The sequence below is a fragment of the Antrostomus carolinensis genome, unplaced genomic scaffold, assembly GCF_000700745.2.
Source record: "Antrostomus carolinensis isolate BGI_N321 unplaced genomic scaffold, ASM70074v2 scaffold5167, whole genome shotgun sequence".
NCBI classification, from domain to species: domain Eukaryota; kingdom Metazoa; phylum Chordata; class Aves; order Caprimulgiformes; family Caprimulgidae; genus Antrostomus; species Antrostomus carolinensis.
In genome coordinates, this window is record NW_010327899.1 from 608 (window position 1) to 16,324 (window position 15,717).

Consider the following 15,717-nt stretch of genomic DNA (forward strand, 5'->3'; position numbering starts at 1 on the left):
AAGTCAGTCCTGCTCCATTTCCCAGGTACTCTATAGACCTCTGGATACAACTAAGTGCTCTTAAAACCTGATGATTTCAATCAAGACAATATAAAACTTCATGAACTTTCTGTCAAGGAAAATAGAATGATTGAACTGACTTCAAATTAGAGTTACTATTTGTTACTGGCATCCTTCTAGGAGCTTTCTTTGCAAGCTCTTTTTCGACTTTCTTTGCATGATTTATCTTGCTGCATTGAATTTAAGGAGTTGTCCTTCACAACAAGGAATCTTGCTTTTTAGTTGTTGTTGTTGTGGGGATATTCTGTATACAAGTAGCCAAATACTTGTATAAGTATTCCTCTAGAAGCATTAGGAAAAAAAGTGTCTTGAAAGAACATCAAGAAGTTTTAACCTTTTTTGCTCCAAAGGAAGATGGGCCAGACAGTGATTCCTTCATGTGTTAGAAAAACTTTGTCTTTGAGAGTACACCCAAATACTGTTTGAGTTGCCATGTTCAAATGGTCACGCTTCTTCTTTACCTGTTCTCCAAGGCTTAAATTTAAGATACTTGTCCCGAGAGAGAGATCTAGTCTGTGACAAAGATCTAACTGAAACAGCAATGTGGAATTGATTGATGTATTTAACATTATTACTTACTTAATTGTTTCAAATTTCGTAGAAGTTATTTCTGAGCGCAGAGTTTTTATATGTCTTTATTTCTTTGAATTTTAAAAATGCCATAGGACTTGATTCTTCTCATTTCTCTTTCTCTTTTCTGACTAGTAGAGTTGCCTGACATGTTTTTGAGAGACAGTAGAAATGTGGTAACCTTATCTCTTTTACTTTTCTGTTAAAAGACTGTGTTTGGCAATTCTGGTCACCCTGGAATCAGACTTCTGAATTGTATTTGTGGGAAATAAATATTGTATAATAGAATATATTGGAGTTTTATGTTTTAGGAGGAATCATAATTTACAAAATTGTGCAGAGTTTATCAAGTTTTCAAATACTGTTACTAGAATAAGCTCTTAAAAGGGAGCAGCTGGTGCATACCCATAGGTACTGCTTCCCAGAAACCATCTTGATCTCCCAAAATCTTTTTCTGAAAGTATCTGGTCACATCCAAAGATTTGCCATACATACTGTCTTGGAGATAAGAAGATAAGTACCAAATTTTTGTTTTGTGTAATGTATATTGTTTATTTGCTTGTGCACTGAACTACACAATACTGCATGTTTACTATGTTACTTGGAAAAACTAATATTTCAGCTGCTGGTTAAACAGTATTACACATCATAATGCAAACTTAAATTTCATAATATAAAAGGCTTCACTAAACAGAATTGAATTTCACATTCTAGAATATGTACATAAATGTCAATATTATTGTTACAAAAAATATGTGTTTTTATTTTTACAGCAGGTAATGAATATGAAGAAGATCTTGAGATACTTGAAGAGGCTGCCTTACAGGTATACTGCAGCTTTTTATCCATTGCAACATACTTAAATACATAATCACATTTAAACTTTTTGACTGCTACAGGAGAAAGTCACTTGTAAGGTTTTTATAATAGAAGGCAATCCAGCTTGTTATGAAAGAGTTTAAGAAAGTCTCACAGAAGTTTAGTATTTACATTAAATCTTCTTTATAATAAATCTACTTAGGAAAAAAACCACATAAAATATCACATAGAAAGTTAGATGACCAAGTTGACTGTTTTGAAATTCAGTTGTAACAGTACTGGCTGGAAAAACATATCAGTGCTACAATATGACACCATTGCATAGGCGTTAGATGACATAATAGTAAACAGAAAGTGTCTAGGAGGAATAAGATATTCCTTGGAAGAAATATTTTTTCAGCATCTGTTCTTGGACCCACCATGTTCTAATTCAAAATGTGAGCTAGGAGCGTGCATGCAAGGAATGGATTAATTTTTGCTTTTTGTCCTGTCTATTCAGTATTTCATGCATCTTTCCGCCTTCCTTCCCTTCTTGCAAAGAAGAGACTTCTTTTGCTTTGTCTCACCCAAAAATATCTTTCTTTAAGAGATCTGCCTTTCTACAAGTTATATCTCTAGCCTTTTATTTTCTTTTGGAACATGCTCTATGGTCACATTTTCAGAATGGCTTGCTTTATTCTTCTCCTGGTCATAATTCAGCAGTTTGGTATACTCTTAACATGGAAGTTTGTTACTTTATTCTTTTCTCCAGAAATTCTCCCTCAACTCAAGCTCATTTAATCTCTTTTGACATAAATTATTGTTTTATAAACTTTAATCAGCGTGAAGTTTATCCACTCTTCTCTTTTTTGAATGGTTTTCAGTGCCCAAAATGTCTGTACCAATTGCATTGTATTATGAGAAAGTGTATACGTATAAGATACTGAAAAGCTGTTTTATGTTTCCATCCTTTCACCCCCACCTCAACCTCTTCAAAAAAGGTGTGCAAATCTCACTCCGGCATTCTTGGGAAAGGCTTGGCACTATCTCACTCTCCAACCATTTTGGAAGCTCTCGAAGGAAATCTTCCACTGCAGGTGCAAAGCAATGAGCAGTCATTTCTGGAGGATTTCATTGCTTGTGTACCAGGATCAAGTGGTGGACGACTTGCAAGGTAAAAGTTTGTGTGCTGCATGAATAAATACATTACTTCATACTTGTTTAAGTTTTGCAGCAAAGTAGGAAGTGTTTAGTTATCTGCTAAATTTTAAAACCTGTGTGCTGTTGCTTGTCTATACAACTAGCTATAGAACTTTAATAGTTATATCAAATATTAGTTAAGTTAAACTGTGTGGCCATATTGTTTCTATTAATCTATTAGGTAAAAGCATTTATGTATTCAGACCTTCTGCATCCTTTCTTAGCTGGAGTCATGTTTGTACAGAATAAGAATTTATATTTTGGGAGGTTATAAAAGATGTTAATGTTGGGTGTTTTTCTTTCCTGTAGGTGGCTTCAGCCAGATTCATATGCTGATCCTCAAAAAACATCATTGATTTTGAATAAGGATGACATTCGATGTGGCTGGCCAACTGTTATTACTGTACAAACAAAAGACCAGTATGGGGATGTTGTTCATGTTCCTAATATGAAGGTAATTATTGTATTCTTGGCTGTTATTATACTTCATCATGCCATCTTTTAGTGTTTGTTATAGATATTCCACAGAATGCTCTTCTCTAGGGCAGAAAGTGGCATTCGTAAATTCAGTGTAATGAGACTTTCTTACCTCTGAATCCACAGGATTATCAAATTCTATATTATGCCAACACCATTTAATGCAAATTATATTGTCTGTAATGAACTACACGTGTAGCTTGTCTGTACTGAGCTAGGTTTACATACATACATAGCATACAGAGGTTTTTGACACAGCTGGATTTGTAATGAGTGCTCTAGGCACTTTGTCACTGACTTTATCAGGTGTAAAAGAATATGTGTGTCTGTTTTCTCCCTGAACCATCTTCTCTATTCCATGTCTTATTGCAGGTAGAAGTCAAAGCCATTCCTGTTTCTCAGAAAAAAACATCTTTGCAACAAGAACAAGTTAAAAAGGTGCAACGGATACCAGGGAGTCCTGCAACAGCTGCTTCCCCTAGCAGTGATATGACCTTTGGAGGACTTCCTTCACCAAAGCTCGATTCTTCCTATGAGCCAATGATAGTAAAAGAAGCTCGATATATTGCTATTACAATGATGAAGGTAAATTACTATCATTTTAGCAATATAACTGAAAAATTCAGCATTCAAAATGTGTAAAGATATGCAAAGGAGAAGGAAAAGAAATATATTTCAGTTTGTTCACAATATAAAAATATATTAATTACCAATTACTTTGATTATATTTAAGTTCAGCAGAAAACTGGGTGCTTCAAAAGGGCCAATTGCCTGATCTCTAAAGCAGTTCCAAACTGGATTAGCATTTAAAAAGAAAAGTTGTCTTTGATTTTGATTACACTGATTAACAAACTTGTCTGGGTTACTCAGGAGAAATGAAAACAGCTACTGAAATGGTGGAGGGGAAGTCAAACCAATTTATCCGCATAGAGCTGGAATGTTGCAATGAATCTATATTGAAAACTAGAACTAATAAACATAGGAAAAAATCAGAGCTCAGCATAGTAAAAGGTCATAGGAATGATTTGTGTATCAATGCATAAATATTAAACAGCATCTGTTGAAATTAGCCATTGCCAAATGGGTCAGGTCAGAGACTTTGCTGGGAACAGTTTTAAAGAGGTGAAAACTGAGCAGTTAGTATTGATTTGAGTTTATTTTAGCACCTGTGATAAATTTACATATATGTAACATATTAACCCAGTTAAGATGATGTGACATGATGTGTATAACTAGCAGTTGGACAACATAACAGGACATGATTAATCAGGAGTTAGAGAAGGATAATACTTAATGTAATCAGTATGGATTTATGGAGGAAGAAAATCAGCAAACTAGCATCTTTTAGAGGGTACAGGGTTGTTTTCTGCAGAGGGTAATGCTACAGTAGCTACATGTAAATAGTGCAACTGGCTACTAAATAGTGTCTTAATGGATCAATGAAAGAACTACAAAATCAAAAATGGTGTACAACAAATGGTTTAAAAACTCGTTAAATCACACGTCTGAAAAGATATTTGCAACCAGGGGGTGTATATCAAGGTGATGAGTGTGAAAGGCTTGTTTGGTTGGGGGTTTTTGTTTGTTTTTATTTGGGGTACAGCAAAAATCACTACTTGGCTTGATGCTACTTGGTAATTTTACCAGTGACTTGAGCTGGGAAAAAAAAGAATACATTATTCAGATTTGGAACCCAGTTGGGATTTCTGATAACCTGGTTGTCCACATGTACCTGCTGCTTCTTCTCCAGTCATAGGTGTCAAATCTGTTGATGCAACTGTTATGCTAGCACACCTTGCAATGATGATGCAGCAACTGCAGGGTGTCCAGAAATTTTATTTCCAGATTTGATGGACCCTTTGAGTGAGGAATGCTTGATGTTAGCTAGTTAATGTGGAATCATTTTTTTAAAGTAGAATCAGGCTAAGATAAAATGAAAACACAAGTATTCATTTAAAGTTGTCTTAGTAGATAATAACAGAACAAATCTTCACAAAGATAAAAGTAAAAAAGTAAAAGACACACACCAAGATAAAATGCAAAAAGTGTCTCTCCCTCTCTCCTTGTTGAAACATGCTTGACTTCTATATTTAATACTTTTCTGGGGAGTCTTCCAGAGGTTCCTCTCATCCTCATATTAAGTATTTTCCATCCAAAATTTTAACCTTTTTTTTTTTTTTCCCCCTCTTTAAATTCAGAAGAAAGCTGATATTTTGTTGCTTAAATTAAGGACTGTCTGACATTCTGGGAAATGCAAATGTGTTACCTGCTGTATTTGATTAGCTTATTAACAACTTCATTGATTCAAGAAAGTATATTCTCTTCTACTTCCCTCCTTGCATTACTGAGCACACTCATTTCAGTGTAAAATGCAGATGTCCCCTGATCTTTTTGTTTTATACCACCCTGCATGTTATATCAGTACTTGATAGAAACATTCAAATATGACTAGAAACTCTAGCTTCTCACTTCCTGACAATGTTGTGATGTTTGAGGGATTGATACCCAAAACTATATCCTTGTGTAGAGACCTGAAATGGCTCATCTGTATGTATATGGTTCAAATATTCTTATCCCACCTCTTCTCCCCCTATTGTTTTTGGTTTAACATGGGAATCTGAAAACTCAGCAACCACTGGAGCCCAGAGGGATTCTTGCTGAAATACTTCATGCAGTTCTAGAACTATTGTTAGTTACTTCTTATGGGGCTTTTCAGTGCATACATTTCTCAAGAAAATGTGAAAATGAACGAGGGAGTTGGTTTTTTGTTTTGTTTTGTTTTGTTTTTTTTAAATGGGAATCAATGGAAATAACACCTCAATACAGAGGGAATTTCTTCTTCACTTTAAGTAGAAAGAAAGAGGATCCAAAATTCCATTGATAAATCCACTGCGCTGGTTTGCAGTTTTGACCTGCAACATATTTGCTTTCTTATCTTCACATGGTCTTCAGTGCACTACCTGCATTCAAAGGCTTTTGATACAAGCGAAATTACAAGAGATTCAAAGATTTGACTGTGTGTGATAGTTTAACTTAGCTGGCAGCTAAACAAGGCACAGCCAGTTGCAGCCTCCTCCCTTCCCTCCCCCAAGCCCCAGGAATCAGGGAGAGAATTGGAGGGGTGAAGGTAAGGAGACTTGTAGGTTGAGATAAGAACAATTTAATAATTAAAGTAAAATAGTAATAATAATAACAACTATGTATATATATATATGAGTGATGCATAGAACAGTTTCTCACCACCTGCTGATAACGATCCCAGAGCAGCAAAAGGGCACCCCAAAATCGCAATCCTGGAAAAGCGAGCCCAAGTGATTCCTGAGGGAATTCCCCCCTTTCTGGTCAGCCCTGGTTAATATACTGAACATGACATAATATGATATGGAATATCTTATTGGCATATCCAACTGTCAGTTCTGGGTTTTCCTAACTTCCCCTCCAGTCCTCTACACTCACAAGCTACCCAAACACCATGTCCTTGTACCGTATCGACATTCTTCTCATAACAATCCCCACTGAAACCAAAACACAGAGCTTTCTAGTTACTAAGAAAATTAACTCTATCCTACCAAAAACCAGGACACTGTGAACAAAAGGTTTTGTTAGCAATCACTATCTTTATTATCTAAATAATGGCAATTTAAAGAAAAGGTGAAGATACTTTTTTCATGTATGTATATACATATGTCTGTGTTTCTTTTTCTGTGTTTTGGAATTTTTTCTCTGATCAATGCTTCTGGTGCATGTAAAGTTAGTTTAGTGTGTTCTTTGAGAAAATATTCTGCTTTCTTTTGTTCATGACCATAGTATAACTGATAACTTAATTTTATGTTTGTTGAATTTAATCTGTTTACAGGCATATGAAAATTATTCTTTTGAAGAACTGCGCTTTGCTTCACCAACACCAAAGAGGTAAACATAAAAAAATTACTTTTTAATAGGGACTTAAAGTAACATGCCCTGTCACATCTGCTTACAGCTGAACTCACAAGCCTTGCCTGCCAGGTCCAGGGGTAGAAACACTACAAAAATCGTGGAGAGTTTTTTTGTTTCTTAAATTTAGACATTTTCTTAAAAATCTTCTGTTCTTGTTGTTCTTATGTCAATTCCTTGTTTGTATTATCTCGTCTGTAAATATGTTCTTTCATAATTTGCTGTTAATAAATGTGGGATAGAGGGTTATAACTTAATAATAAATCATATAAGGTTAGTACATTGTATGGGGAAAAACAGTATTTAGATGATCCGATACTAAATATTACAGATGATTTCCAAGAAGGCAATAATTGTTTAATGATTTCAATTGGTTTTTTTTATGCCTAGACCCAGTGAAAATATGTTGATCAGAGTCAACAATGATGGTACATACTGTGCAAACTGGACTCCTGGAGCTGTTGGTCTCTATACGATACATGTTACTATAGATGGCATTGAAATAGGTACTTAATATTCACAATACTTAAGCATAAATTTATATTACATCCACTTTGTATATTTATAAATGTATGTCTTGGTGCTCATAACATTTATTATTACAGTTCATAGCAAAACTTAGCATGCAAGTTTTGGTTCAGAAGCCTTCAATCTAATTTCTTCTTCTTTGTCAAAAGGAAGAAAGAACATAGCTCTTCTTTCATAGAGACATGTGGTAAATCAGGGGGACTGGACTAGATGATCTTTTGAGGTCCCTTCCTTTATAATGTAGTTAGACTCTTAATAGAGTATTTTATTCTCTACTCTCAGTGTTGCAAGAAAAACATCTTATTTCAGCTGAGCATGACAGAGATGTATAGTTAAAGGGGACAAAAAAAACCCCACAACACTGAAGAACCTAAAGAAAGGGAAAATTGTTCCTGACCATTACAGAAATAATGTAACTTCTTCTGTGGAAAATTGAGAAAGTGTGGTCTTAACTCGAAACTCTACCCTAAGTAGAGTTATACTAATATTATTATACTAATATACTGTACTTTATATTTATACTAATTTTCAAGTTTCTTCCTTGCTGAAAATGTCTTAGTTGCCTTGCTGGTCCTAGGGAGCATGAGATGCTATAGCTTTTGGTGGAAAGATTTCCCCTCTAGAAAAAAGTCTGTGTCTTAAATACTGTCTTGTTAGTCTTCCACTAACTTCTTGTTAGTTGGTGGTACAGTGAAGATGGTAGTAGATATATCAAAGGCATTGTAGTCAGGCTCAGATCTGACATGAAGGTTTAAGTGAGTTCACCAGCACTATCAATTCTTCTTTCCCAATACTGTACAGGACCTTTTGTAAATACATAAAGTGACACTCATAGGTACAAATACACATAATTCACACAGAATTGGAATGGGATGCTCAGTTTTGTGTGTTGCCTACAGAAGATAAGATTTATAAAAGGTCATTACTAGTGGTTATCTTTGTTCCTCAAACAGGAACATTTTCTTTCATAGGAGCCTCCAGTGCACTCAGGTGTATTTTTTCCAGTCTGTCACCCCTGGAGACAGTCTTTACACTGCAGTTTAAATCAGCTGCTGTCATATTTTTACATGCATTCTGTCATCCTCAGTTGTTGTGTGGGGTTGACTTTTAGAATGCTAAAAAACAGTTGTTAAGTTTGATTATTAAACAGGTGTGAGTATACTCTAATACTTTTCTATGCTATTTTTCTTTAATGTAGCTTCTGTTCTGGTTCAATCATAGTATCTTACTATCCCCTCTCAAGCTTGGATGTACCCATGCTTGACCCATAATTTTGTTAACTTTTAATTGCTTAAGTACTGGTAGCACTTAGTTTCTTCTCTGTTTCAAAGCTTTTATGTTCTTGATACTTCCAGATTCCTTCTGTTACTTCCGTGCTTGTTTAAAAGAATGTTACTCAAACCAACAGTTTTATCACTAGTTCTGACTGGTTCTTACAACAGTGTTGGTAATTAAAGATGCTGGCTATTTACCTTATAGGCCTTTTCTGGTTGTGTAACTTGTTTTTTAAGGCTCTTAGCAGTTTCTCACATTTTGCTATTAGCATCTGCATCAATACAGCATCCAAAAGCTATTGCCTCTCTAGGAGCTTTCACTGCCACCCCTCAGACATTAAACACTTTTGTGTTCACCATTCCTTGCAACACACCCCTACAGACACTATTAGGACACAAAATTACCTAATAGTACTGTGTACACCAGGTGTGACGGATGTCTATAATAACAATGAAATGAAATTATACATCTGTAAATTCTACATATCAAGATACAGATGTTGAGAAAGTAATACTTTGCACCATGAAGTAACTGCAAGTGTTGTTTATGGCAGATTGATGAGTGAGTGGTTGTTTTGCCTACTCTGACTTACAGTACAGATAAACCGTAATTACTGTTTGACTGATATATCCCCTTCTATTTATTTATTTATTTAAACTTAGTCTTTGTTTTCTTATAGATGCTGGACTAGAAGTGAAAGTAAAAGATCCTCCAAAGGGAATGATACCTCCTGGTACCCAGCTTATTAAACCAAAAGCGGAGCCTCAGCCAAACAAGGTTTGGAGAACTAGGGGGGGAGGAAAAAAGAAAACCAACCACACACACACAAAAAAAGTCAAACCTCATAACAGTTATATTTGGGTGGGATTTTGTTGTTGTTGTTTAATGCATACTTTATCATGTCATAGTGGTGCAGGACTTAGGATATTTGCAATTCACTTTATTGTGCTGAATGGAATGAAATGAATATACTGGATAAAATGAAAGATATTCCATTTTCTTTCTGTCTGTCTATTAATAAAACTGTTAGAAGCTCTACAGAAACTGTTTTAGTCTTAGCTTGTCACACAAACATTGTGCAACTATTAGGAAAGCCACAGACTGCTGTCTGCACTATTATTAGTTCTTTTTCTTTGGCATTGTAAAACAAAAGTAATTGTACAAAGGACTTTGCAAAGATTTTGGTTTATGATAAGGATCTTTGGTCAATATAAAATCCAAAATTAGTTTCTTTAGCAATATCTTAATTTCTTAGAATATTATTATTTTAGTTTTAGGTTATCCTTTCTGTAGCTTTTAACTTCACCCCTGAAAGGACTAAAGTAGACACAGATAACAGAGGACAGCTGAAAGGTGGTCTGGCGGTGCTATAAGGAAAATGCCCAGACAAGGGAACTGTCTTCCACTTCCTCTTAGATGCAAAGGAAGGGATATTAAATGAGGCACTGAATCTTTTCTTCATGTAACAAACCTGTATTAAAAGATGGGGAATTCTGAAATTCCACAAGGTTATCCTTCCATGTCTTACTACAGCTACAAAAGTGACTAAGAAATACGTGGCTACAAAAAGGATCAGATGTTTTCAAACCTATATAGCACATCCTGATTTAGTTGTTTTCTAACTTTCTGAATAATCTAGAGACAGTAACTTTCTTGTACAGAAAGTTACTTTTTGCACAAGTTCTTTTTCTCAGTCTGTAAATGCCTCCGGTGTCTGCTTCTGCCGCTAACAAAATTCTTTGCACCTGCACCTCAAAATAAAAATAATAAATATACCTTTAGTTTCCATACAGTTTTTTATCCCTCATTGCATTTTTTTTTTCCAAAAAGTACATTTAGACTTTCTCCTTTCTCTTGGAAGGACAATTTCCTGGTTACGTCATTATCTTAATTAAAACTCCCAGTTCCTACTGGGTGAGATTCATCTCACAAAGCTTAATGATATCTCCATCCAAACCGTTCATCTTATGTGTTGTTTGCTGTCACCAAACTGAGAGAGACTTCTGGTCTAAAATGAGATAAATTGATGGATTGAAATGGTATCTTTCTTTTCAGTTACTACAGTGGGAATTGAAGTGACTGGTTCATACATAATAGCTACATTTTGTAAAGTCTTCATGACAGTTAAAAATTCTTGACAAAAGTTAGGCCACTGGTGTTCTGAGGCGCTACCTAGTGTTTAATCATCTCCCTGTGTTCTACTTGCACGTCTTGTTTCCTGTTCCAAGTTGTAGTCTCTTTGAAAGAGGAGCCATCTTTTTGTTCTGTTTATAGTATCTGTAGAGCCTGGTGCAAAAATACACTAGACCTTTCATGGTATATCATTCTATCAGTCGTTTTCCTCTGTGTTGTAATAAATCACATAACAAACCGAATTAGAATAATACTTTGTCTATGAACAGCAGCATTATAAATCATACAGAAAGGTAATTATTGCACTGTGCTCCATGCTTCTGAAGCCAAGAATGCAGATTAGACAAGTATCAGTCGGAGACAGTCCAATATACTAAATCAGGTTTCGCTCAGAAAAAGGAGTTAGTTGAACTCTACAAGCTTCTTTGTCTTTTTTGTCAGCCCTAAATTTCAGATAGTTATAACCAAAGGGCACTAACAGTGCATTCTCAGTGGTGATCTGTTCTCAACTAGAAACATCAAAATATTTTCATTGAGGCAGTGGACTATTACAATTTTGTAGTCAAACCATACTTGAATTGCAAGTTGAAAAAGGACACTGTATTATGATTTTGTATTGATTTCTTCATTCTCTGTTATTTGAAGTCAGATGAAAATCTGATTTTTCTGTCCATCCAAGTTCATAAAGGAGATTGTCATAGTGATCTGTAATCAGCCTGGAGTATATGACCCATAAGGACTGCTGCCTCCTCGTTGGCTGTAAAACTTAGCTTAACTAATTTGCAGGAAATTCCATTCCAAATCCTATTGAGGGAAATACTATCTTTCAGGCTATGTACTGTAATTCAGGGTAGTTGGAACCAACTAGAAGAAAGCAGCCCTAATTGAACTGAATTGGAATGGGGAAGACTGGTACCAGAATGACTGTTCACTAATATGTTTTGAATGTTTGTACTGTCCTGACATGACTGAACAAGTAGCTAGCATCAATTGCAAAAAAACCCCACCAAACCCAAAAGCTCTGGGCATGGAGTGGCTTTTTGCACCCCTTCATAGAAGGTTAACCCCTTTGGTAAGGTTGCTTTATTCTGTACAATGCAGCCTTCTGTGCTGCGAGGTGTACCTCTTTTCAGATTCACCAAATAAGAAGGCACAGTAACAAAGCTCTTGAAAGCTGCTGTGCACTGTAAGGGAGATGTAACGTTAATTGTTACTCCTTTCTGCATTGGTCACTTCTTTTAGTTGGAATCCAGTTTGTGTATGCTCCATGGAAGAACCGACTGCAGGAGCGTTATAGGACAGAGTTACTGAACCGTTGTGCCATGGAGAAATATTCCAAACAAAGAGATGCTATATCAGAAAGAAGACTCAGACAATTAAGTTTTTTGTGATGGTCAGAAATGAGCACAAGAGAACTTTCCATCTGTTGTTTGTTGTATTGTCTCTCAGTGGATCTGATCCCTAAAAATCTACCATTTGTAGTTATAGCTTGAAGTTTTCTATTAACTAGTTAGATGCTGCAAAGAGGAAAAATGCTCTTTCCAGGCCTGTGCATATCCAAAATCTTCTGTAAGTTCTTCTAAATTCAGGTATTTAAGCCAAGTTCTAGCCAAGCCATCATATGATTTTTCTGAAGTAACATTTTAGGGTTATAATACAGGGACCATTAATTTGCAAGGCTTTGTTTATAGGTTTGTCTGTGTTGAGAAGGCTGTCAGCAGTGATTCAACCTTATTTTTACAAGGAATTTGGAAGTCTTAGTTTTGCATTTTGAGAGCAATCTAAATCCTTAGAGTAAAAGGATTGTTAGTAAGCAAAACCTTCCACATTTTTTAGTAAGTTACATTTTAGATTCTTTACGTGCTTCTGTTTTGGGTTTTTTTTTGAGAGGGGGTTGTTTGTTTGGTTTTAAATTAGCCTTAAAATAAATACCATTTCTTAAATAACTAATTTGGGGGGGAGGGAGGGGGAAGTTATGCAATTAGCTGTACCTCTCATTACATTTTCTTGAGTTTATTTTTTCTATATCATTTTGTTCTTTATGTTAAAGGCTGAGTTCATACTTCAGTTGATACTTTTTAGTTTTATGTGTGGTGTTTGAAAATAACCTTCCAAGAAAAAGGTTTTATACCATGTGCATAGAATATACACACTTCTTAAAACTAGTGACCGAAAGGATGATTTATCTTTGTTCTTTATGGGACAGGTGCCAGATAATGTGTTTGAATGGTGAAAAAAATGATAGTGAATAACAACTGTGAGATTTTGGAGACTGTAGTAAATCAAACCAGTAACCAGGAGCATCTGATCTAACCTTCCTGTGAAGAACAGACAGACTATTGAAATAGCTGTTTGAAAAGAAGTAGAAAGATATGAATATTGTGTGGTATAACAGATGTCTTCCCAAGACTGACTCAATGCACTTTTAGGATTTTTTTGAACATTATTGTTGTTTTATTGGTTATAGTAAAAAAAGTGAGGTTATACCCAGCAGCCATGGGAAACTAGCAACAAACTGTAACTCTGACTGCCATCTTGTTACTAGCATTTCAGAATCTGTTAAACCTATTTCCTTTTACTCTGAGAGCTCTGTTCCAATTTTTTCTTCCTTACTGTCTTCCTTTGCTTCTCTTAGGTTCGCAAATTTGTGGCCAAGGACAGTGCAGGGCTTCGTATCCGTAGCCACCCTTCCCTTCAGAGTGAGCAAATAGGCATAGTGAAAGTCAATGGATCCATCACTTTCATTGACGAGGTAATTAATAAGACATTTCTGTTGAAAATTTGGCTAAGATGTAAAGTTAATTCATGCTAATAATGTTTTTTTTATGTTTAGATGTTGACATATACAACTCAAGAATGTAAGAGTATAAATTGCAAAAAACTAAATATTTACTAATTAGTTTTTCAAGCTGTCATTTCCTTTTAATTTACTTACTTGAAAACCTGTGTAACAAACTTTTGAGACTGATATGAAGAAACAAAATTCCTAGAGTTCATCTTATATCTCTAAGGATTTAGCTGTTCATGACTTACTATTTCAACTCTACACAAAAAAATCAGATGTAGGTGTCATTTCTTTACATCTTCCCTTACACTTCTGGAAGATCACTAGTGTGTTAAACTGCTATGCATGTATTTTTCTTAAAATATAACTTCGTATAGAAGGAATATTTTTGCAATTTACTAAGTTATATCAGCAGTGGAAGAATGGAAAGTGGGGAACTTATGAAGCTTATGAAGGCTTGGCTTTCTTTCCTCTTTTCTCTCAAAGCAACTCTTATTATTGCCTGATCTGATTTAAATTTATCTTTGCAACTTGACTTCTAAAAAGTTACACTTCTCATTGCTTTGAAATACTGATTTTGTCAATATTCCTCTTTTCCTCTTCTTACATTCTATCAGCATAATGAAGATCATTACTTCCTTGCTCCTATTGTCTGTTTGTCTGAAGTCTGTTAATCCTTACTAGCTACGAAACAGTTACAGGAGAGCATGGCTCGTTTTTGTTGCTTGTTTCCCATAGATCCACAATGATGATGGTGTTTGGCTGAGGCTGAATGATGAGACAATAAAGAAGTATGTTCCTAACATGAATGGTTACACTGAAGCTTGGTGTCTGTCTTTTAACCAACATCTTGGCAAGAGCCTTCTGGTACCTGTTGACGTAAGTAAAAGGTGCCTTTAAAAAAAATCCAAAAGTACACTCTATCCTCATTACAAGACTTTCTTTAATTAAGGCTGCAAATGAGTCCTGAGGTAAACAGTATTTTAATTACCAAATACTACCTTATATGTGTTTGCATTTTGGAGGGCTATTGTGTAATGAGGCTGGAGTGTAGAAAGGTATGAGGCTTTTTATCACAGAATCATAGAATGTTGTGAGTTGGAAGGGACCCACAGGGATCATCGAGTCCAACTCTTGCCCTAGCACAGGACAGTCACAAGATTCAGACCATGTGTGTTGAAGCTTCCTCTCCTGAAGAGAAACAAAAGTGCAAGGACTGTTATAACAGTGTACACAAATATAATCCTACTAGATTGTGGTCTGCACCAGGTGTTTCTGGTGTAAGGTGTCATTGTCCGTAAAGTGGCCTACTAATGCCATGATTTCAGAAGATGCTTACAGCCTACAGTGAATCAATGTTAACTGAGGCTTTTTAAAAAACGTTAAAAGTTTTTTAGGCTCTGTTGGTTTTTGTGTATTTTTTGGGAGTTTTACACCTGAATCCTTGAGTTATCAATTTATTAGCTGATCAAAGAATCCCATAGCATTAAGACTGAGTAAAGAAATTGAATTTATAAGAGCAAGCATAATTTACCTTGATAACTTTAATGATGATTACTATCACTACAATTCAAACATTACACCTTTTCTGTAAACAAGATACAGTTTTAAAAAAAAAATTGAAACATGGAAAGAAAAAATTATATTGACTAAACCAGTTTTTCTCAAAAAATTTATGAATGTGCAGGCCTTTCTGGCTCATTTGGTTTTGTGCATTCCCCAGAGTGGGCAATACCTTGGTTTCTTCAGGGCAGAATGCGAGAACCAGATCTAATTGCAAATACAGCTATTGAGATTTGTTTTGTCCTCTTACATGAGTGAGCTGCTGCTGCAGTTGAAGACAGTTAACAAATTAACTTGGCCAAATTAATCACCTGCAGCCAGTTCATGCTTTCTGATCACAGAACTGAGATATTCCCTGTTCCAATGAAACTGGGCTGTTTGCTAGTAGGCAAACT

General features: G+C 35.4%; 1 protein-coding gene across 1 annotated transcript in view; it reads left to right on the plus strand.

The window, feature by feature from the left end:
• Positions 1-1,403: 1,403 nt before the first annotated feature.
• The window catches only part of LOC104528121 (E3 ubiquitin-protein ligase MYCBP2-like), a gene marked incomplete at both ends in the record, with an annotated part of 54,530 nt that continues 40,216 nt past the window's right edge, over positions 1,404-15,717 (plus strand). Inside the window, 9 exons of the mRNA XM_029085967.1 lie at positions 1,404-1,456; positions 2,430-2,602; positions 2,938-3,082; positions 3,478-3,690; positions 6,962-7,017; positions 7,429-7,544; positions 9,521-9,618; positions 13,610-13,726; positions 14,498-14,638. Of these exons, the coding sequence (XP_028941800.1) occupies positions 1,404-1,456; positions 2,430-2,602; positions 2,938-3,082; positions 3,478-3,690; positions 6,962-7,017; positions 7,429-7,544; positions 9,521-9,618; positions 13,610-13,726; positions 14,498-14,638 (1,112 nt within the window). The remainder of the gene's footprint in view (positions 1,457-2,429; positions 2,603-2,937; positions 3,083-3,477; positions 3,691-6,961; positions 7,018-7,428; positions 7,545-9,520; positions 9,619-13,609; positions 13,727-14,497; positions 14,639-15,717) is intronic.